This window comes from Coturnix japonica, chromosome Z (genome assembly GCF_054131305.1).
Source record: "Coturnix japonica strain WE chromosome Z, WE-NBRP24, whole genome shotgun sequence".
NCBI lineage: Eukaryota > Metazoa > Chordata > Aves > Galliformes > Phasianidae > Coturnix > Coturnix japonica.
The window spans coordinates 74,089,365-74,112,324 of record NC_140702.1 but is presented as its reverse complement, the minus strand read 5'-3'; the positions used below and the strand labels follow the sequence as shown (position 1 = coordinate 74,112,324).

At 40.4% G+C, this 22,960-nt stretch overlaps 1 protein-coding gene across 6 annotated transcripts in view; it reads right to left on the bottom strand.

Annotated features, from left to right (window-relative positions):
- Positions 1-22,960, bottom strand: part of WDR7 (WD repeat domain 7) — a 106,775-nt gene that overhangs the window by 31,392 nt on the left and 52,423 nt on the right. For all 6 annotated transcript variants that reach the window (XM_015887228.3, XM_085529334.1, XM_015887227.3 and 3 more), the window contains 2 exons: positions 17,110-17,331; positions 8,378-8,564 (listed from right to left, as the gene is read on the bottom strand). In XM_015887228.3, the coding sequence (XP_015742714.1) occupies positions 8,378-8,564; positions 17,110-17,331 (409 nt within the window). The remainder of the gene's footprint in view (positions 1-8,377; positions 8,565-17,109; positions 17,332-22,960) is intronic.

Genomic DNA, 22,960 nt, shown 5'->3' with positions numbered 1-22,960 from the left:
ACCTTCAGAAAAGCAGGCTAATGCATGCAGTTATATCCAATCTGCCCAAAAATCAGACTACAAAACTTAGCAACACCTGAAGGCACTCAATTAATACCACGAGGGAAAGGCATTATGGCAAAGAAATGTTTCCCTCCTGGCTTCTGTGACCAGAAGATAACATTTTCCCAACAGAAAACAGCAGCAGTGTGGGAGGGAGAAATGGAAGGAAAACCACTGTGTGGAATCCAAGGAAGATCATCCTCTGAGAATGAACTGGGCACCGGGGACACAGCGTTGGGTGGGATTAGCCTTGCACACACAGCCTCTGCAGCCCATACAGCAGAGACAACTTTCTCCGACACGCAGAAAAAGAAGTGAGACCACAAACAGCTCTTTGCCAGTTCTAAACCAATCCTGCTGCTATAGCCATGCTACCCAAAAGCAGCCTCCTCCCTTACAAACCCCCTCCCCAGCCCCTTCGCTGCTTAGCAACAACAAAACATCAACCTGTAAACAGCATGGACAGGTTAATTGTTTTCCTGTGAAAATGAGGTGCTTTCCTGCACACTGCCACTGCCACCAGCAGTGATCTCAGTCTGAAGACCAGAGATGAAGCTGGGATTTTCCCTCTGCACAGGGGATAAGTTTTGAGAACATGCAGGAGAACAACGCTAACAAACTGTCATCAAATTTTAATGAAATTTATACATCTCAGCTGTTTGTATTACAAATGTATGCGAATGCAAATAAAAACGAAGATTTGCTTCAACGTAAGTATGTCATTTAAGCGCATGTTAACAATAAAATGTTTTATTACATGGAAGAAGATAAAATCTCTACTATCCCTGGGATTTCAGATGTTTAAATGCCCTAAATGACGTACACGAGATAGAAATACATTCAATAAAATGAGTCCAGTGCAGTGAAATCATCATACCTAGAATCTGAAGTTTGAGAAAAAAAAATATCATGCATTTCTAAACACAGAGGACAGCCCAATTAGGTATGCTGTAACTCATTATAACACATAGCACAATGCCTGCAAAGCAGCACAAAGCTGTCAGCAGAGCTGCACTGCCATCGCAACCAGACATCTCATCCTGCAGCCCTTACGCACCCAAGTAGTCACGCTGCTTTCTGAGGGATTACTCATTGAAGTAAGGGCTGCCGTTTCCAGTTCTATGATCGCATTCATTTTACACATTTAATGCTATTAAAATGGATGAATGGGAACGCTCTGCTCCAAATCCACAGCCAGCGTGCTGCCTCAGATGCTGCTGATCAGAGTGGTGGTGATGCTGCTCAGCACAGCTGCGAGGCCAAGGGCCCGCACCCATTTTTGCCCACCCGTTCCAGCCCAGGGCTGGCTGGCTGAGCTCTCCTTTACACCTTGCAAGCTCCTCAAAGCCAAAAAGCAGCAAGGAACCTCTCCGGCAGGAAAGCAGTGTGAAATAAAAGTATCATCATGGAAAGAAGCGTAAACACTGCACTTTCATCCTTCTCTGTGTGGTTCCGAATAGGCAAAAACTGGTTTATCAGAGTTAGCAAGGTTCGTGCTGCTCTGAAAGCAGAGTCAGACTCAACCTGCCCTGAAAATAAATGAGAGAGAGGAGGAATTGAAACAATTCCATGCACAAATTGCAATATATGTTTCCTGTACTCCTGACACTACACACACCCTTATAAACAATGGGCTTTTGCCATCAGATATTCCACCAGCACAAGCAGTTCAAACATAATGAACTCAATAATGGCAAGAAAAAAACATCAGCTCCTTTTTCTGAAGTCCAGAAACATTTGGGTTAGTCTGTCTTTTTACCCTGAAATACAAACATTTGGTATCTCCTGATTTTTGGGGGCAACAAGTGACAAACCACGTATTCTGACATTTCTTATCCCGGACTTCATGTTCATGTTACTTGGAAGTGATACTGAAGGAAAGCCACATTTTTGTTTAAGAGTTATAGGACTTCATAAAGTCACGCCTGTTTTTGGACAGGACTGAGGTGGCATTCTGTAACCAAACTATTATGTTATTTATGCATGCCTCAAATTGTTCCTGTATAGTTTTGTTGGCTTTTGCTCATTTGTTTATGAAAAAGCAGAATGCTGTACACTCTCCTGTTTTTGTGTGTGTTTGTTTGGTCTTTAAAGGGTGTTCCTGAAAAGAATTTTAAGAATATTATTATTTTTTTTACTGGAAGCTTAAAAATTAGGTACTCTGCAACAAAACTTCAGTGTGGTTGAAGTGGTTAGTACCAAATGAACTACTTTTCTGGAGCAGCAGCAAGGTTAGGTACTACCACCCTACAGATCTGAACTCATAAGAATAGCAAATAAAGTTTGTTATTTTCTTTCCCATTCCCCACCATTATCAGATGCATTCAAATCAATGTTTTGAAAAACCAACAACATCTCTGCAACAGTATTATAAAGATGTCTCTTTTTGTCTGGAAAAGCATATTTGAACGTAACTTAAAAAATCAGGTAGGGACTTTACAGACAGAAGCGATGAAATGGGATGATGGCACCAAAGTGAGGCATTCAGACCAGCCTCGCTGTCTTTCAAAAGCAATGGAAACCTCAATGTCTCAGTACTTTTCCTATCAGAAGGCCTCATATTTCTGCCAGCAGCACTTCTCCTTAGAGGGTGCCTGGTAAAGTGTTCATTTTCCTGAAAAGCAACAGGCTTTTTGTTAATTCATTAGCATCGCTCAGCAGTGGCAGTATGCAGGCAGGGATTAACCCCCTGGCCCGGCCAGCTGGCCTACACATCCTCCTTCAGAAGGCAGGCACACTGCCCAAACCTCCAACAAAACAAGGGCAGATGCAGAACTAACGCACAGAGGGAAACGCCAGTTTTGTACCCAAACTTCTGCTCTGTTATTGATGGGCCTCAGGACTTCAGTGCATCCCACACAAGGAGGCAACATGTGTTACGCCTCTTGTCCTCCTCCTGCCCCTGCCTTCCCACTGCACTGCTAGCAGACATTTAAGGAACTGCTTTTGAGAGTGTAGCAGACAAGATGGTCACAGCCTGTCCTCTAGTACACCTTTCTAAAACCAGAGACAACATTCAAACTGCACCAAACAGCAGGAAAGCTGGCTTGAAATCCTGCACTTATTTGTGCTTTTGACTCGTGCCATCCAGATGATTTTCACTGGCCAGACTCCTGCACTCTGAGGGAAATATGGCAGCTAAGCAGCCTCACTCTCTCAAAACTGGAAAAGAATGGTATCTAACAGACAGGACTATGTTCTTTTGTAGTGAGTCCCTGTGTTGGTCATACAGACCAGGTGCCCTGTGGGCAGCACTGCATAGGCCTCGGGCAGCCATGGCCCTGTACATTGGTGGTATGGAGTGTCTGACATCCCATCACAAAACCATACACCAAAAACATTATCTCCTCCTTTATGCCTTTTCAATTAAGAAATAACACTCTTTCCACTTTGATTTTGCTAATCAAGTCATTTGAGGGAACACACATCCCTTTTAGGCAAATCGTCCCATTATTCACCCATGCAATCAGGGCTGCGCTTCAGGCAGGCTCTTCAGAGGAGCACATTTCTGCCAGGCCCCCTCCTCAGGTCATCACAGTAATTAAGTACCACTGATGAGAGTGTGACAACAGCTCCATAGGTTCAGGATCTTAACCTGTGGGTTGTAACCTTCATCAGTGTTACTGGTGGCACTGTCTGTGCAATGGTGAGCACAGCGCACTGATTTAAATTACAAGTTAATCACAGAAGTAAGAAAACAGGGTCCCAATACTCCATGTAACTGAGTTTTTTATTTGTCCTTTCTATCTGCTTTCATAGGGAAAAGCTGATCCTCCTTAGCAAGTATGTTTTGAGGTGCTGTTACCCAAATTGTTCACATGATTGAATAATTCTATTCTTAACTGCTCGTCTGAAAAAAGATAACAAATCACAACTTGCATGTAGATAGAAATTGGCACTTTTAAAATGTACCAAAAAATTTAGATTCTAAAGGATTTGAGTGGAATAGTTTGGAATGTACCTGTAAGATATTTTAAATATAAAAAATAGGTTTTAGATTTAAGCAATGGCTGAACAAAGGGAAGGAACCAAACATCCTCCCTGTCGTGGAGCCAGGAAGCTTGGAATTCATCTGCTGCCTCCTCATCCTCACATTAAGTTCCAGCTCCCATTTGTCCATTAAAAACCTCAGTTGCAGCAACTGTTTAGGCAATACTCCAAAGCTGTGCCACTGCACTTGAAAACTAGGGATGTCCCCACTGCATAACTCACAGGCAGAATCTATACAGACATAAAACAAACAGGTTCCCACTCGATCAAAACTGAAGAAATTCAGTCTAATTATTTACTACACACACAAGTATTAATATGTGGATAGACAGAAACATAAGTTGTTCATTTTGGTATATGGTGTCATGATCTGCATCAAACCATAGCTTGTGATTCAAAAAGCAAAAATTACAGACAGCAATGATCCCTGCATTCACCTGTGTCAAGAAATCAAAGCCTAATAAATGCTAGAAAAATACTCCTAATCCTCATGCCTGAGCAGCTTCACTCGGCATGGCTGGCTCGTCTGCTGCAGCCTTTGGGGACTGGGATGAACTGGGGGAACAGAGGAGTTACAGACACCCAAGTTCTGGATTTCAGCTCAGATATTTAATTCAGAAGGGGAAGAAGAAAACACCACTTTTTTTTTTTCTCTCTCTCTCTTTTTTTTTGTCAATAAATGTGAAGTGATTTTTTTTTTAAAGCACAAGCTTGACATAAAAGCTCTTTCATAAAACGTTCTTAACATCAGGGATAGAAGCCAGGCAGCTGTGCACTGTTATTGTGTACACGGTAAATCAGGCACAAAAAGGGGCAGCTCAGCAGGGCACCGGGAGGGTAAGATGCACACTTAACCCCCTGCACACATTGTTGCTCCATTTCTTTCCATCTTAGTCTGTCTGCAGTCAGTACTGTATCTGTCATGAATGTAACAGGCCATTTTCAATCTAAATCTTGTTATGGATTAATAAGCAAACACTTTCTCGCTTATTATGCAATTTATCATCATGAAAATTGCATTGGGCTCCTCAAGGCTACATGCTGATACATTCATTTATTCAGTGCTCTGTGTATAGAGAGCCATACTAATCTTTATGACAGCTAAGGATGTAATAGCAAGATGAAAATTACTTTCTGAAGAACTGTATTCACCTGGCTTGTGCAAGCCCACATTTAAATACAATAGAACACACAAGATTCTTTGGGAAGGTAAAATGTCTCAGCTTCTGCTGTCAAGCTATAAGAAATAATCGAGGTTCAGGCAAATAACAATATTCACCCAGTTTGTACAGATTTACCCACTAACTGCCCTCAACACACCACAATAACTCATCCTTCACAGTGCTAGGAAATTAAAACTGCTATATAAACTTGGTAATCCCCCTTAATGCAATGTAAAAGCTACAAGTCTTAGTGCTTCCACAGGTGGATCCATACACAGCATTAAGATAAACCCGGCTCCTTTCTGCATCCACCTCTTAAAGTGTTTATTAGTAAACAGTTTTAAGAACTGGGCTCTGAAACTGAATGCTAAGGTTAATGATGTGCACTTCTACTACAAGTGCTCGTGGTGTTCAAAGTTACTGCTGCAAACAAAAGAACTTCTTGACAAAAACAGAGAATTATTTAAAACTATAGAAACATAGTTTAAATACCAGTCAATAATGCTTATCATTAGAAGTGTTTCTGAATATAAAGTTCCATCCAGCACAGCATACAAAATAAACACAAGAATTACCAGTGCACCAAACAGGCTCAGAATAAAATGGGAAAATGATTATGAATATTATTTTTAATATCTAAATTAATATTAGTGCAGTGGTGTTGTAAACAAAAATACCTGCAAGCTAACCAGAGACCCTCCTTATGCTAACCACACAGTTCTAATGTATATCAGCATTCCCTACAGAAATGCCTACTGCAGTTCCATACAGACATATTCTTTTTAACATACAGTTCTCTTTCCCCACACGCCTCAGAAAACATTCAAAAGCCTGGAAGGCACGAAAAAAGCCACAAAGCAAAATACCACGTACTGTAAAATGAGCCTCCACATTTTAAGAAATGCAGTCATATTAATGCCTGAACAAGCAGTTATGTTGAGCTCCACCACTTCAGAATCAAGAGCTTATTTTTCCATGAGCAAAAACCTTTCACAGATGAGTCATGAAGTCGTCTTCTAGAATGAATATTAATATATTCATATATATAATATATTAATGTATAGTTTGTGAAGTAATTTAATAGTTAGCATGTAAAGAACGTCACTAATTAAAATACCACAGAGAAAAAAACTACACAGAAAAAATTAAACATGAAATATGTTTTAGGGGAAAAAAAACCAACCTAGTGAATATTCACAATGCTTTGTGTGCCAGGCATAGAAAGCACTAATATTTCAATTGGTGCAAATTCAGAAAGCTGTTCTGAAACCAAAAGCATGACCATGATTCACACACATGGAGATTCGTATTCTGCAGGGAAACATATCTGCACACATCCCAAATTCAGATCTCAGACTGGCCAGCATTTGAGTCATTGCATTACTGCATTCAAAGAGTACAAACTTACTTAACAAACAAACACGTTCCAAGTTTATATTAGGGAAATATATATATATCAATTATAAAATTATTATTTGCTTTTTAACATTTTCATTACGTTGTTTTCCAAATAGATGCCTGCAAAACTACGATATTACAATGCTAATTCATACCAAATATTAAGTTTGCATCTGCTCACAGCAACTCTCTGCCAAAAGCAGGAGTGATCTTTCTTTTGTGGTAGCTGGGGTTTAATTTGGTCCTATGCAATAACTGTACTGATGAATGAAAATTCTGTCAACAGCCCTAACATACATTTACTTATGTTTTTCAAGGTTCTACGTGAAAGGCAGGAAGCTTAAAATAGCGTTGAAAGCCCACTACATAAAGCATAGCATCACTGTTCCATTCAACATCAACAGCCTACTGCGGTTGCCTCTTAAATGGGCTTATTTTATCTTTATTCATACAAATTAAAGCCTTTCCTTTTGTGTGCTGAAGTTGTTTGCTTTTTTTTGGTAAAAAACAAATAAATTAAAATACATTCAGTTTGCAATTTAGAATAAATTTCAGACCAGATGTCCAGTTTCACAACAAACAATAATAAAAATGAAGCCTATACTGCAAAACTCTCCACTGTACAAATAGTCCTGTTGTCATTAATTGGATCTGCAGAGTAAGGACTGTGAGAATCAGCTCCCCAGGAGGAATTTACTGCCTTTGGGTCTCAGCTCATACATTTGGGGATACTCAATAACAACGCTACTCGTCTGCTGCAAAGCCGCACACTAATAAACCCCAAACGATAAAATTCAAAAATTCCATGATCTTAACACAAAATCTGCAAGATGCTGCCTTTATTATTCAAGTGCTTTTAAAGAATTCACTTTGTGTTTAGCTGTAACTATTTGATGGTGTGATTGACAGCACTTCCAGAAGGAGAATCTACTCTGTATATATGAGGCAAGCCCAAGATCTGAACTGAAATCAACACCCAGCCACAAATACTCAACTAAAAGATTTTATTTCTACACTACACGTGACAGAGCTATTCTACCATCCTACAATGTTCCTTCCAGGAGATCAGAACATGTAAAGACAGCTAAATCCAACCTAAACCATCTGTATGTTTATTCAGGATGCTTTAATAAGATGTCCAAAAACTTGAAAGATAGGCTGTGGCCCACTGAGTTTATGAATTCTTAGCAAACCTGAAACCTACAAGTTTTCTTGATGCTACCAATAGCAATCTTACTGACAAAAAAAACCATCTTCTCCAGAATGGAGGATTCCTTTACTTCTTCCATCTCCTTGCCAAGCACTACAGCTACTTCAGTATCTAAAGCAGGGCCAACATAATGAGAAGGACAGATTCTTCAGCAGCGTCTGTTGTGACATGACAAAGGTAAATGGTTTCAAACTGAAATGGGAGATTTACACTGGACATAAGAGACAAGTATTTTATGCTAAGGGTAGTGAAGCACCAACACAGGTTGCCCATAAAGGTGATGGGTGCCTTCTCCTTCAGGATACTCAAGGTCAAGCTGGAGGGGGGTCTGAGCACTTCACTGAGCTACAGGTATCCTTGTTTACTGCAGGGGATACACCAGGTGGCCTTTAAGGGTCCCCTCCAACTCAAATAATTCCATGACTTTATATGTATCTGAGATGACTGATTACTCAGAACCCAAGATCAGGAGTAGATGATCTTAGAGGCCTTTCCCAGTCTTAACAGTTCTATCATTCCATGTACAGATCGCAGAAGACACAGGGTTTCACAAGCTCATAAGGCAGACACCTACTTGGCCAGCTGCTTCTCGGCATCAGCGCAGAGCTCCAGCAGACCCATCAGCACAGCAGAGACATCCATGTAGGGCTCCCAGACAGTGAAGCCACGGCCGATGAGGTCGATGGCAGTTCTGCGGATGGTGCTGTGCGCAGGCAGCTTGGGGCTGGGTGGCTGCAGCAGCAGAAACGTCAATGCCTTGCCTGTCAAGGAGAATGGGAGAGAACCAGGGCAATGAATGGTGTTACATATTACGAACGTTGTTCTCTCTTTTATTCCAAGGGCAGTTTAAATTAATGAAAAATAATACTTTTGGATTATTCCCAGTAACTCCTACAATCAATGGAAAATCTGATGGAAAGACAAAAGACACCTGAGATATTTTTTTACCTAAATTTGAAAAAAGTTGTGTCTTAGGAGTAGTCCCCAGATTACACATGATTTGTGGGAAGTGCCTCCTGCCCCTACTTCCAGCTGTCTCCGCAAGGAATCAGGTTTTGAGAGCCATAGTAACAAACGATAATTTCCAGTTACTCATAAGCACAGGATGTGTTAAAGTTTCACATCCCACCAGCAACACTGAACCCAGGCAGCCTCTGCCTGCCAGATCCTGAACAAGCTCTCTATGTCAGTATGGACACTATGTCAGAGCGCACAAGACAGCACAGAACAGCGACCTGCTTTAAATAGCCCCATGCCAATGCAGCTGTTGTTGAGTCTTTATCACAACATTATTACTACGTTAGAAATAATCTTTATGCAAAGAAACAGTCAATCTATAAACCTGAGAATGGTGCAAAAAACAAAAATTCAGGACAAATCACGTTGGAAGGAATTATTAAAAAAAAAAACCTCTCTTCAATATAGAGTTGCAAACAACAACAACAGCAACAAAAATCACACAGCAGAATCTGTGATAACATTAATGGGGTAACAAAAACCTTTCAGAACAGAAGATAAATAATTTTGGAACGATGTCTCAGGAAAACAAATGGAGAATGTGCAGGTAAATTAAGCCGTGTTTAGATACACACTGTTGAATCCTGATGGAGCTAAAAGAAGTTTGTGCCACGTGTTTAACTGAGTGAGAAACAGTGAGAAAACAAAGTCATAAAACCCACCACAACCTCCAGTTGAGCACTTGCTGCTTGCCAGGCCTGCAGAGCAGCTCTGCACAGTGCGGACAACCAGGGCTCCACAAGCCTCCTCCTATGCCCTGCACAAACCCTGGTGCCCATTTGTCAAGTATTCCAGTTTTACAGTGAGGACTTTCCTTCTCAAAATATACTTCCTGCTGAAAGCTCCTTGGTGTTAAACATGTGGGGATTAGTACTACTTTATTTAGGCAGTGGAATGAAATGAATGCAAAGTCTTTGTGTTATTCTGACTCTGGTCACCACTGCTGGCAAAGCTGCCAGCTTCACAGCTTGAGGGGTGGAAGCAGAACAGAAGTAGTTGCATATATATATGTGTGAGAGAACACTAAAACGGTGCTCCCAGATAAAGGTAATTTATCATTATCACTACATAATTATTTGTTACCTCTTAATAACATTCATTTACTTTGCCTCTGCGGTAATGATAACCTATTGATTTAAACACAGTTTTCTCTGGTTTTCAGAACTGTCTCCTACAAGTTGTGTGCTTCATTAAACAAAGCTCATGACATTTCAGCATCCAAAAAAGCCACTGATAGTCTTGCTGTGCACACTGAACTCACACCAAGCTTTGATGTGTGTAACACACAAGCTGGAAGTTTCTTCTTTAAAAGTGCAGCTGTATATTAGGAAAAAAATATTCTCCAAAAGAGCAGTGATACATTGGCTCAGCTGCACACAGAGGTGGTGAAGGCCCTGATTCTGGAGGTATTCATGAACCATGGGGATGTGGGATTTGGGAACATTGTTTAGCAGGCATGATGGGGTTGGTCAGGGGTTGAATCGTGCTCCAATGTGCATGAATTTTGTCTCAAATAATAGAACTTAATTAAGAAGCATCACAGACATTTTTTTTTGCAGAGAAGCACTCCAGCATCTCTCATATGGATCCTCCTAGCATTGCTCTTGCTGACACCTGCCCTGTGTACACTGAGCTGAAGAAAAGATGAACTGAACAAAAGTCATCCTGCTGCCCGTTTCTCAGCCTGGACATCTTTGTTTAAGCTTTGACTTGGCTTAAATGAACGAATTAATATTGACAAAAACATCAACTAAGCTAATGAGTTGTTAGTTAAGGCAATAAACATGTCACATTAGAGTCAGCGCAGTAAAGAGGTAATTAGTCCCGGAGAAGTCCTGTTAGTGGGGTTGCTCTCAGAGCCCCTCTCCCACCAACCCTGCTCTATGCGCAGGGGGCTGCACCATGACACCCACCCCAAGGCCATGGCTGCTGGGAAGGGCAGGTACACTGAAGAACAAGCTGAAATGGCTGCAAGTGGCAGGTTCGGCTTCTGTAAATCTGTATAGAAAACAATAAAATTCTGCCATAGGAAAACTGTGGGGATTTGCATGCATCTTCTGCTGTTAAATGTTATTAAGGATGAAGCAATGAAAGTGTCTCCTGTTAAAGATTAGGTGTGACTAACCACACAGACTGAGCGCAAGCAATCAGGGAGGAGAAAGGGAGGTAGAGGAACATCATTCCTATATTAAAACCTGCATCAGAATTTGTCCCCATGTTTTACTTTGCATTGTGACACACACGCCACATGTACATGGCAATAAGAGGCTGCAAGCAAAGCAAATCAAGGCCAGGGATCAGAAACTCATCCTTGCAAGCCCTCACTGAAGTTACCTCCATAGCAGCAAAACCTCCCTCCACAAAGCACAGTGGTGTCAGTACTACCCACTTCTCCCAGTGTTTCCAGAACACAAAAGTAAAGGTTGGAGTCTTTGATGCCTACGCCATTTCTGCTGATGGGAATGTGACCTGAATACTAAAGATTTCAGTTATTCTGAATGCATGTAACCCTTTGAATTTCTCGGACGTCTTTCCTTGCTGAATCTCAAGAGCTTTAAACATATTACACCCGTCAGCATTGTTATCCTCATTTTGCAGATAGATTTAAAAAAATTAAATAATTTGCTCAGGAAAATCAATAACATGAACAAGACACTGATAACTCTGCTTCCCATTCTCATAATCTGCCACAGGATCCAGTTTGGACTAAATAAAAATGATGGACTCCGAGGATGTGATTCAGCTTGCATTCAGTCTTCTGATTTTGCATACAAAAAGAACAGATGTGAGGGATCAGAGCTTCAATGAACACTTTAAAAAACTGAAACAGTTCTTTTTTTAGCACTGTTTCAAATCCCCCGCTTTTTGCATAACATACTTTCAGCATTTTTTTTGCCTTCTAACTGTGGCACATTTCATTTCTTCAACTGAATTTATGCTAGGAGAGGATTCATTTTTCCTGGTGCTCTCTCAAGTTGCTCACGTTCCATCTGTGCAACAGGTGAAGCTCCTACAGCACAGTTTCAATCCCTTCCAAAAACAAAAGCAGTTACTTTGCATGGCTGCATTTTACTTACTTAGAATAAAAAATGATCTGCATTGACATTGTGTAGTTCCTTCATCACTTCTACTCAGGGACTACTGCAATGTTGAGAAACAACCACAGAGGAGTCACAGAATCATTAAGGCTAGAAAAGATATCTGAGACCACTGGGCCCAACACCTTCCCATCCCACCATTCCTACTAACCACAACACCAAGTGCCAAATCCCTGTGTGCCTTGAGCACCTCCTGGGGTGGTGATCCACCCCCCTTCCCTGGGCAGCCTGTGCCAATGCTTGAAAGCAAAATTTGCCTGGCAATGTACAACAAACTCTCAGAACTTTGAAAATTAAACGTTTCCTTCCTGAGTGTTGCTTCTGCAGCACATATCTAACTGGATGCATTTTTGAACAGTAAAGATTTCTTCTCTTTTTCCCTGCAACAAAACATACATTTTTTGCCTTATTTATCTGATCAGAAAGGAAGTGTCCTCATTCACTCTGAAAAATAACAAACTTCAGAAACGTTTAATCGTAAAGAGAATGTTTCAGAAAGTAAATTTTGAAAACCTAAGAGGTTTAAAAGGTCAGAACAGTTGACTCTAGATGTAGTAAATTCATAGCATTTGTACAGAGCAGCCTAATAGATGCTGCTTTTCAACATTAAATTAGCAGACAGCAAGGAGTACTGCCAAGTGGGCAAAACCAACACTGCCCCTATTTTGTACCAAAATTCCGTACAATTTTACATAAAATCCTTGGGAAGGGAGAAAAAGGAAAAAGAAGAAAGCTGTTGGCAATAGTGGGTTCCCAGTCCTTGCTGCCTACCCATGGCCTAGTTAAAGTGACCTAACAATGCCATTTTTCTTCCTCTCAAAAACTGCAGTGGGGGAATCAAATGTGAAAGCAAGATCAATTCTGTTCCAAGACAGTAAATGAGTTTTAGATCAGACTTGTTTCAATTTATGGAGAAAGCCCAACTCTGCTAGCTTAAATGCTTTCTTCCTCTAACTATTAACAGATATGACAGTGCCATAGAAAGAGTAAACTACCATCATTTTAATCCAAAATTTGTTTATAATCCAGCAAGAAGGAGAAAGCCAATATAACCCAAGTGATATCCGTGCAGCACACTTGTTATTTTCATTCCTGTTAGTTGCATAATACCACTAAGCCATACTATTCATTTTCATCTAAATTGCATGCTTTCTCAATGATGCTATTTCCACAAGGCCCACCATCAGTTTGTTGGAGCAGCTCTTCTTTCCTGCACTGTGTAGCCTGCCCAAACCTTGTGCCAGTCTCAGACATTTTCCTATCACACGCAACTGTAGCTGATTCCCTTAAGCAGATGTGATCACTTGGAATGCTCATCTGTGAACATCATCACCCTACACTGTGCTCAAGTCATACACGAGTTGGCTACATGGTCCTGTGCTACAATCTTCCATAAAGCTAAGACAAATGTAGATGCTTATAAAATATAATATATATAGATTTAAACAGGACTTGTTTGGTTGGTAAGGGCTAAGTACAACCACTTGCAAAACAATACAACTCCACTGCCTACAGAAACAGCCAGGATTTGTTTTGAAGCTGGGAAGTGACACTGATCTCCATGCATAAAAACACCTCCGAGTGCGCGGCCATAGCCATGCACTCACATCACGGAGTGGATGTAGTGGAATCTGCTCACCCATATCCATGAAGGGAATTGAAAATCCTGATGGTTGTTTCCAAACCAACACAACATCACTTATTTTTTTGCAGCTTTCTTCCGTGTTTCTCCTATGTAAAACAAGAGTCAAAACACCTCAAACCTCCCAGGCACTTTCCTGGCTTTGGGATCACTCTTACACACATAGCTTTAACTTACACAATATGGCTGTAAGATGAGGAAACTCTGAACCCCCTCCTGTTCTTTTAAGAGAAGAATGATTAACTCAGACACTACAAGCTTAACGAAGGAATAATATTAATTTGTATGATGAATAAAATTAGTTTCTGAGCTCCCCTTCATCTCACTCATTACTAACACAAGCACAAGCAGATTTATTGACCTGTCACAGCTTATTAAGCAGAACTTCATAAAGAAGTTATTTTGAAGTGTTCTTTTTAAGCATGCAAAGTATTGATCAACAATGTTTGGGCACTATTTCTTAATACAGACACCAAAGAGCAAAAAGCGTATGCAATTTTGGTTTTCCCATTAGACATACAAAAAAAATATATAGATTTTACATCGGTAGCATTGCATGTAGATAAGGGAACCGAATCTTCAAGTCCACTGTTGTTGCCAGGTGGGAACTGTCAGCAGGTTCTAACAGAGAGGGCTGTTCACCACCCACCCTGTGAGGGAGGAAGGGATCTCAGATAGCATACTTGATGTGAACTGAAGTTTTAAGACTGGATTTTGTTGCTGGAATCAAAAAGAAAACAAGAAATTCCAACAGATTTAAACTAGGGCATAATATCTGCCACACAATTGACTGTTTTCTGCCATACAGATTGACAGTTTTTTCTAAGTATTATCTCTAAGGCTAACATAACATAAGATTTTTATAAACTACTATTTTTCCTTCTTTTACTATTTTTTCCCTTCAGGGCCAAATTCTTTTTAAGACCAATCTAATCACAACTCAGAAAAAAGTATCAAGAGCACATCTTGGTATTGCACTGAATTTCCAAGCATGCAGACTGACAAGCATAGAACCAGACACATATCACCAAGCAAAGGGCAGCATCTTCCTGCATGACTGATACAGAGGGATAGCCAGCACAATGGCCTACACTAAAAGCAGTCCTCGTTAGGAGGAACTGAGCATTTTCATATTCAGGATGAACCAGCCTCTCAGGTTGAGCAGTCCATTCTCTTTATAAACACAGCATTAGCTCCCGTTTGAGTGTAACGTGGTGCATCTATAATGAGAAATTTTTGGGGTGGCATTTCATAATTAAATATCTCATGAACTATTTGTAAATTCAACAGAGATTAATGCAGGACGGCAGGCAAGGTCACTGGCTGGATTTCAGGAGAATTCTATTCACTTAAGAAGGCATTATCAGCTATTTTGTTTAAGAACAGTAAGTCACAATGTGTACAACTTAGATAAATGTGCACACGTTAACAGTGCAAATGAAGAATTAATTCATTTGGATAACTTGTTTTTAAATAGAAAACACCATGGTGTTAGGCTACATGCAATCTCTCTCATAACTTTGATGACCTCAGCTTCCCCAAATCCTTCAGAGACACAAAGACACAAATCTGAAGAAATGAACACTGCAGCTTTGATCAAGTTTTCCAATTCAACTTACTCTGCTTGAGCAAGTAACACAGCACAGGTTTTATGTAAGATATGATGAGAAACGAGAAGTGCCAGGGGATGTTCAGGTCGGATATTTGGAATTTTTTTATTTCTGAAGGAGTGGTGCTGCAGTGGCACAGCTGCCCAGGGAGGTGGTGGAGTTTCCATTCCTGGAGGTATTCAAGAACCAAGGAGATGTGGCACACAGGGATGTGGTCAGTGGGAAAGGTGGGTTGGGCTGGGCTCAGGGATTTTAGAAGCTTTTTACAACCCTAATAAAACTATGATGATTCAAGCTTACTACTACTATCAGATGCAAACTTTTTTTTTTTTTTTTAAACCCCTATTACCCTTCACTTCCTCAGAGTCATAACAATACCCTCATCTGAAGAGTTCTCATAAGAAGACACTAACAGCTCCAGCTTAGATTACCCGATTTGGATGGGATAGTGATCTCACTAACAACTGATAAGGCATTCGCCTTTCACAATCCAAACGACTACAGGCAAAAGCATGCTGATCTTCTTTTGGTTTTTAAGCACTTTATAACTTAGTTTATGGCCCAGATGTAAATTTTCAGTATTTTACTGCATCAAGTTTCATCTACATTAAAGCCTGAATTTCACCCTATCAGTCAGCCCGACAGCTGTGTGGTGTTCCTCAGATTATGATTAATAGGAGTTCAGAGATGGAGTTCACAGCTCTGCTAAGCCTAATATAACAAAATCAGCAAGCAGACAGCTGAATAAAAACACGTGAGGAGAGAGGCTGTGAAAATCATAGATGGTCCAGGCATCAGCTATGCTTCTGACCAGCTGACACTGCTGACAAGAAGCTAACACTGGGACTGAAGCAGCTGGGAGTAGTGGAGTTCCTTATATGAGCAAGAAACTGTAAAAGGGGAAGAGAATACAAAGAACCAGAAAGAAAGGATGCCATCCAGAGGGACCAGACAGGCTGGAGAAGTAGGCCCATGCGAACCTAATGAGGCTCAGCAAGGCCAAATGCAAGGTGTTGCACTTGGGCCAGGGCAATCCCAGGTGTTTATGGTATTGTACTACCCAGTAAGTAAAAAAAGTAATTTTTTTTCCTTAAATTTCATTTAAAAATATGCAGCAGTACAGCTGCATCTGCTTCCATTAAATTTTGCAATATTAACAGCAAATTGACAACCCGCAGGTATGTTACTATCTTATACAAGATCACTGTCACTGTTTGTAGGAAGGGCAATTTCAGCAGCACTAAAGGACCACATTTCATATGGGCGCAATGTGTAACACTTTATGTAGCATCTTCCATTGAAGTCACCTGTGTCTGGTTTTTTACATTAGACACATTTTTCTTTTAAGTCATTGCCAAGTATGTCTTCCTATAGGCTATTGATCCTATTCAGTCTATTCCTCAGAATTATGTGTGGTAAAGCAAGCAAGCTGTGATAGTGTTCAGGTAGAGACAGAACTCCTCCACTATGAGTAAGAGCCACCAAGTGCTGCAATGATCTGACCATCTGAGAGGCAGGACGGGTGTTCACTGTCTTCTCCCTCATGTTCTTTTTAGCCCAAGAAATATTTTCAAGGGGAAAAAAAGTATGAGTTACATAAATGCAGTCTTAGAGTTTAGTGTAAGCATGAAGAGAACAAGGAGTGCCAACAGCAGTGCTGGATGGCACCAGTGAAAGCTGGGCTGCTGCTGCCTATTGGTACACCCCTGCCCACAGCTGTGCTGCCCCCTGGACACTTCTCTGCTCTCTGTATGAGCTCCAATTTGATACCCACCTCTTATTGTGATATTGCTTATTTGCACATTCCACATTTCAACATTATTTCATCCTCTGAAAGGAAATTTGTAATGACTCGGTGCGTACTGAAATGTATGTACATGATGATATTGTAAAATCCCACCCTACCCTAAATTCCAGAACAAGGGACAGGGATACTCACAGGTATGCCTTGCCAGGGAATAATTGGACCCACCGCTCGTCAGCCCAAAGCCCTCGGGGATCTGGCTGGAGCTCCGTGGCCGTGTCAGCAGTTTAGGGGGCTCAATCTCAGCCCCAAATTCTGCCCCAATCACGCCCAGCAGAACGATGGCTGTAGCCTGTTTCCTGCGCTCCTCATAGGACGTGGAGATCTTCTTCAGCTGCGGCAGACCAGAGAGGCAGCCTGCAACAAGAAGGAAGAGCTATAAGGAAAACAAAAGCAGGACTGCTCTTAACACTTCAAACATTCTGTTTTCCTGCAAAAATAAAAGAGATTCCATTTAACTTAGAGCATTTCTTCAGCACAGTTACTTCCCTTAGCAGAATTTCAATGCACAATAGAAGTCTAAGTAGCCACTTTTGCAACTCCTGTGTCACCCATCCTTCGAAAACTGTCAAGACCTTGCTGAAGAAAGAAGAAAAAAAAAAGGAGGGGGGAGGCAGAAAACCATCAAATTTTAGAGATCTTTATTCTTTTGAGGAGGAAAAAGCCCTAACCAACAGAACTGTGTTTATCTGCTCTTGTGAAAGGTGACCTTTGGCCTGATTTTTGTTCACTTTAGATTTCTGCAACAAATAGAAAACCTTTGTGATTTCCTTACCTTACAAAATGTATTTTTGAATACTGGATTTCTGTTACAAAAAAAAAAACAAACAAAAAAACACAAAACAAAACAAAAAAAAAAAAAACCCAAAGCCTTCTGTGTTATGGTCCTTCATAATACTCCAGTTCTTACTAAATTTTAGCATAAGGATACATGCTATTACACCGAGCTAGCATTTTGGTTTACCAAATGTTTCTTTAAAGAACATCCTCCAAAATCATGGAAATATTTCACTGTAGTGTGAAGTTTAAATAAAACTCTAAGTTTTACATTGTTGGTAAAACTGAAAACCTCTTGAGCTATATTAAAACTGTTTGATGAAGGGTGGATCATTTTTGGGTTTTTGGGGTGGTTTTTTTTTTGTTTTGTTTTGTTATGTTTTCTAGTAGTAAAGAAGACAAATCTTACAAGTTTATGAGACTGAAATACAGTATTCATGTAGCTACACAAGTACAGCTCACACTCAGCTAATTCTCAGTGCAATGGAAAAAAACAAAACCAAAATGACCTACAAATCTGATTTATAACAACAAACAAAGCCTTAGCACCCCTGTTAGGTTTCTCTACCACACCTTTTCTGAGAAGCCAGAAAGCACTAAATGAGAATCATCAAGGCATAGGTTAAAAAGGGGCTAATTTGCATGCCGAATGCAGGTCTACCTGTGCTCCATAGGAAATGAGATGCTACCTCCAGGAAAGCTGACTACATTTAAACAAATGCAGCCATCCTGGTTCAGAGACAGCACTGCGGTTGCAACAGAAACATGCCAGCTGAAAGGGAGGAAAAATCCAATGGAAAGCTGAACAATGGTAGGAGAGAGGGGGGAAAAAATCAATAGGGGCTGCCTGGAGAGGGATAAGGCTGGAAAGGGGCTGCACAGACAAAGCAAGGAGTACAGCAGCTCCTACCGCCCTGTGTCCTGCTCTTACATGACCACGCTGCTGGCCTGGCTCGGGGACCCTGAAGGGCAGACGTCGGAGCATCCCGAAATCCTGTTCCTGATTCCTCAGGTCTCTCAGTTCTCATCAGACAGCAGATAACAAAGCCGCCGGCACCCAGAGCTGAGCGCCAGGCCGTGCCCCAAGCAGCACCCTGGACAGCAGCACCCAGCTGCCCGCGAGGGCTCTTCATCAGATGACCCAACATCCATAATGTTCCATTCCTAAACCTTACAAGTGACACTTTAAAAAACACTTGAAGGATTTTTGCCTTCACCTCTTTTTTTTATTTTTTTTATTGTTGTTATTATTATTTTTAATTACCCACAAAAGCATAAAAAGAATTGCAATGATTTCCTACGAATAAACTGACAGCTGTTGGGAGAATCTACAATGAAATAATGTCTCTGGAAGTAGACCTTCCTCCACTTCCATTTGTCTCTAGAAAATCTGGTATTTTCTCACCGCGCCATGGCTCCATTTAATCATGCGACGGGTGACACGGAGATCCATTTTCCTGACAGGACAGTTGATCACCCTATCACGGAGGGGAAATTAATAACCCCAGAGAGCTCTGCGTGGAAGCAGGAGCCCTGCTGGAGGAAGGACACTAATGTTGCACGTTTTCCTCAGAAAATAGTGCACATGTGCCTTGGAAAACAGTGCACATGTGCTCTGGAAAACAGAGCACGTGTACCCTGGAAAACAGGATGCCTCCAGCATTGCACAGCATTGGAGGGACATAATGCATCCAAGTATTTCTTTGTACCCGGGTTTACTTCAGACCAAATGACTGTGTTGAATATTCCAAAGCTCATCACCTTCCAAAAACTAAACCTAAACAATGTCTGGAGGAGGCAGCTGTATGGAAAACACAAAGCAAAGGGGGTATTTACAAAGCATTCAAAATACAGGTAGAGCATTTCAGAAGTTTAAATTGTTTAAAAGGCTGCAGGTTATTGATTGCTTCATTTAAAAAGCAGTCAGAGAGTGCAGCCACGAGGTCAGGGTGAATTTAACAGTTTGGAGCACTTTACTAAATAACTCTAAAGATCATGTTAATTGGCTTTGCACAGTTCTTGGGTAAAATTAATTTTATCCTGGCTTACAATAAAAGGATTAAAAGACAAATTAAGTTCTTCGGGTTTAACTGGAATAGAAATCAATGGATCTGAATTAGGGCTGAAGGAGGTTTTATAAGGGATGGACTGCTACCAGGTACCTTGTATCTGCTTCTGTGAAGAAGTATATATATGTGTGTGTATATATACATGCACACATGCACACAAAAGAAGTGGACTGAAAAAACCCACAGCTTTCACCTATGTGAATAACGTAATTTACTCAAGACCACAACACAGCTTGCATCAGTTTGGCTGGGAATTCTGATGCCATCCTGGTGTGCTAAGGGTGCAAAGGAAACCAACAACTAAAGCCCTCACAATTTTGTCACAGTCTATATTTCACAGCACAAAGTGAACATCGTCAGCAGTCACTGTCTATAGATGAAACCTTGCAAAATGACAAATGACAAAACTTCCAGGCAAGCCAGCACTGAAACTGCTTACATTCAAAACTGTAACGGTTTCTCTGCATTATGGAGAATATTATAGGAGAACACTGAAGAGCTATGCTGGGGAAAGGCAGTTTTGCTTACATTCATCTTGGCTCAGAGTAATCCATGCAGCTGCCTGGTATTTCTGTATCAGTGGTTTTGAATAATTTCTCACATCAGGTGCACTATTCCCTTGCAGTAAATAAATGTAAATAAATTTACATGTTACCCTACAATGTAGAGGGGGGAGGGAGGAGGAACCAACAAAAAAAAACCAAAAACAACTGATTTCAAACTACAAAAACAAAACAAAGCAAACAAAAAGAGAAGAGGAAGAGGAAGATGAAGAAAAGGGGAGCCAACCCAAAAAACAAACAACCCTGTGTATTAAATGCGCCAGTGAAAGGCACTTTACAGTTCAGTTGTTCAGGATTCTTAACCAGACAATCCACAGTGAGGGTCTGCCCTCATTTTCAATTTTAATACAAATTTTCAATTTTTAATAATACACTGAAGAATAATTACAGTATTTTCAGCACCTCTGGAAGATTCCAAAGCTTCAGTGTTCAAAATAATCCAGAACTGAAAAATATACAGAAATACTGGTAACAGGAAATGACCAGGAGGAAAAAGCATAAAAGAATCTATTTCATTTAAGCTCACAAAAGCCACTGCGTCTCCTTGCTAACCTGACAGGATTTAAGAAGGGTGCTTGCTGCCACTTCCATTATTCCTACACACATGGCTCCCCCCTCTGGCCAGCAGAACAGAGCACTGGGTGCAGGGTGCTGGGCGCAGGGTATGCACCCCCCACCACCACCGACAAGGTATATTTTGCTCTCTGGAGTCATTTATTTCTTTTTTTAGTTCTATGGTCATAAATGGTGAAAAAAATATCCGTAAATATAGAAAATTCCCAAATTCTTTAAGTTGTGAGCCTTAGCTCTTTTTACCTGCAGCAATTTCATAATCCTCCAAATATTTATAAAATGTACATACTTGCAGACAGAAAACTCATTTTGTGAATCTATTTTTTAATTTAGCTGACAGCATGGAAGTCAATAAAGCACAGTGCGGAAATCTGGCAGTACGTAGCAAGTTAAAGAGGCTGACTGGGATTGCTAACTCTGGAACCCGGGTTTTATGGTTATCTCAAGCATGTTTACAGTTCTCATTTTGCTGCCTTCTCAGTACGTGAAACACAGAGCTGTTTCAGGAAGTACATATAAGATGGAGAATCAAGCAGACTCCAACAGCAGCTCATTCATTAAGACATAATGTATTCTGCAATTCCTTTATAACCATTCCTATCACTTAGAACAGAATATATTAAACAGAATATAAAAGATTAGTAACAGAATGCAGCTTTACGCCTTACACATAACAGCATTACCTTTACACAGATGAAATGCACAGTTTGAATGAAATTCCCCCAAGAACAAAAGTAGAGGCATTTTAGTGCCATACCAACTGGTATTTTCTTTTAAATGAATCATTTGCTGTGTTTTATTAGATATCTGCCACCAAACTATTAGACAGGGAAGGAAGCCACATAAGAAGAAAGCAATACATCTTTAAAAAAATTCCTGCACCTTTTCAATATTTCTCACAACTATTAAGGAGTTACACAGGATTAAATAACAAACAAACACTTGACAACATCAAATGAAAATAATTAGATAAGAATTTGTTAAAGAATTCTAAACACAAGAGGTTGTTTTTGTCGTTTTTTTGTTGTTGTTGTTTTTAATAATTGCTGTTTTCTGTTTGTTTTTGTTCATTTTTAATTTCCCTCCCCAAAAGGTCTCCTTCCTATTGGCTGTCTGTATCATTTACTTGATAATGCCTGTCCGGTCGTTTTCTTTCCATATCTGCAGTAAAGCATGCGAAATAACAGAACATTGTCACCACTGCAGAAACTGGAAGTGTTTAACCTTCATTTTCCTAATATTTCATACAGCATCTTACAACAGAGAAGTTAAATAATTAAATATCAATAAGTCACATAGCTTTGTATTATTAAAGCCGGGGCATTTTTCTGGTTTGCTTTTTGATAACGTATTCCCTTTGTGGTGCCAGTAACCTGATTTTATGCAGCCAGCCAGCTGCAGCACTTTAGAAAGAGAATTATAAAACCTCTCATGGGGAATAATAACATTTATTAGATGAGCACAGATGACGATGATGGTTATTATTATTATTATTATTATTTAGAAAAGACTGTTGCCAACACCAAGATTTTCAAATTTTGAAACAATAACAAAAAAAAAATCCACGTTGTTCAATTTTCCAGCTAAGACCCAATGTCAGATCCAAGGGCTCTGACTCCACCGCCCAGCTCTGGGCAGGAACATGGAGGTCAGAACCCGCACAACAAATCCCTGTGCCTCATCCACACTGAATGTTACAAAACAGACGCTATCGAAAAACTGCAGTGCATAATTAAAAATGATAGCATTCAGGGTACAAAAGGCTGTCAGTAATCCGTTAGCCTATAGCCAAACATTACAGAGCGGCTACTGGCAACCCGAAGGGTTAAGGCCCTGATTTTCTTCTGCATAGGTGGTGCTATTTTAAGCCAATAGTGTGTTTAAATCCACACCAATGAAATCAATACAGCACTGCTCTACTCAAGGTGAGACCAAATAAACCTGTCGGAAGCTTTGAGAAATAGGCTTTGCAGTACTCTTTGAGTGCTAAGTGCCTTTCAGCCC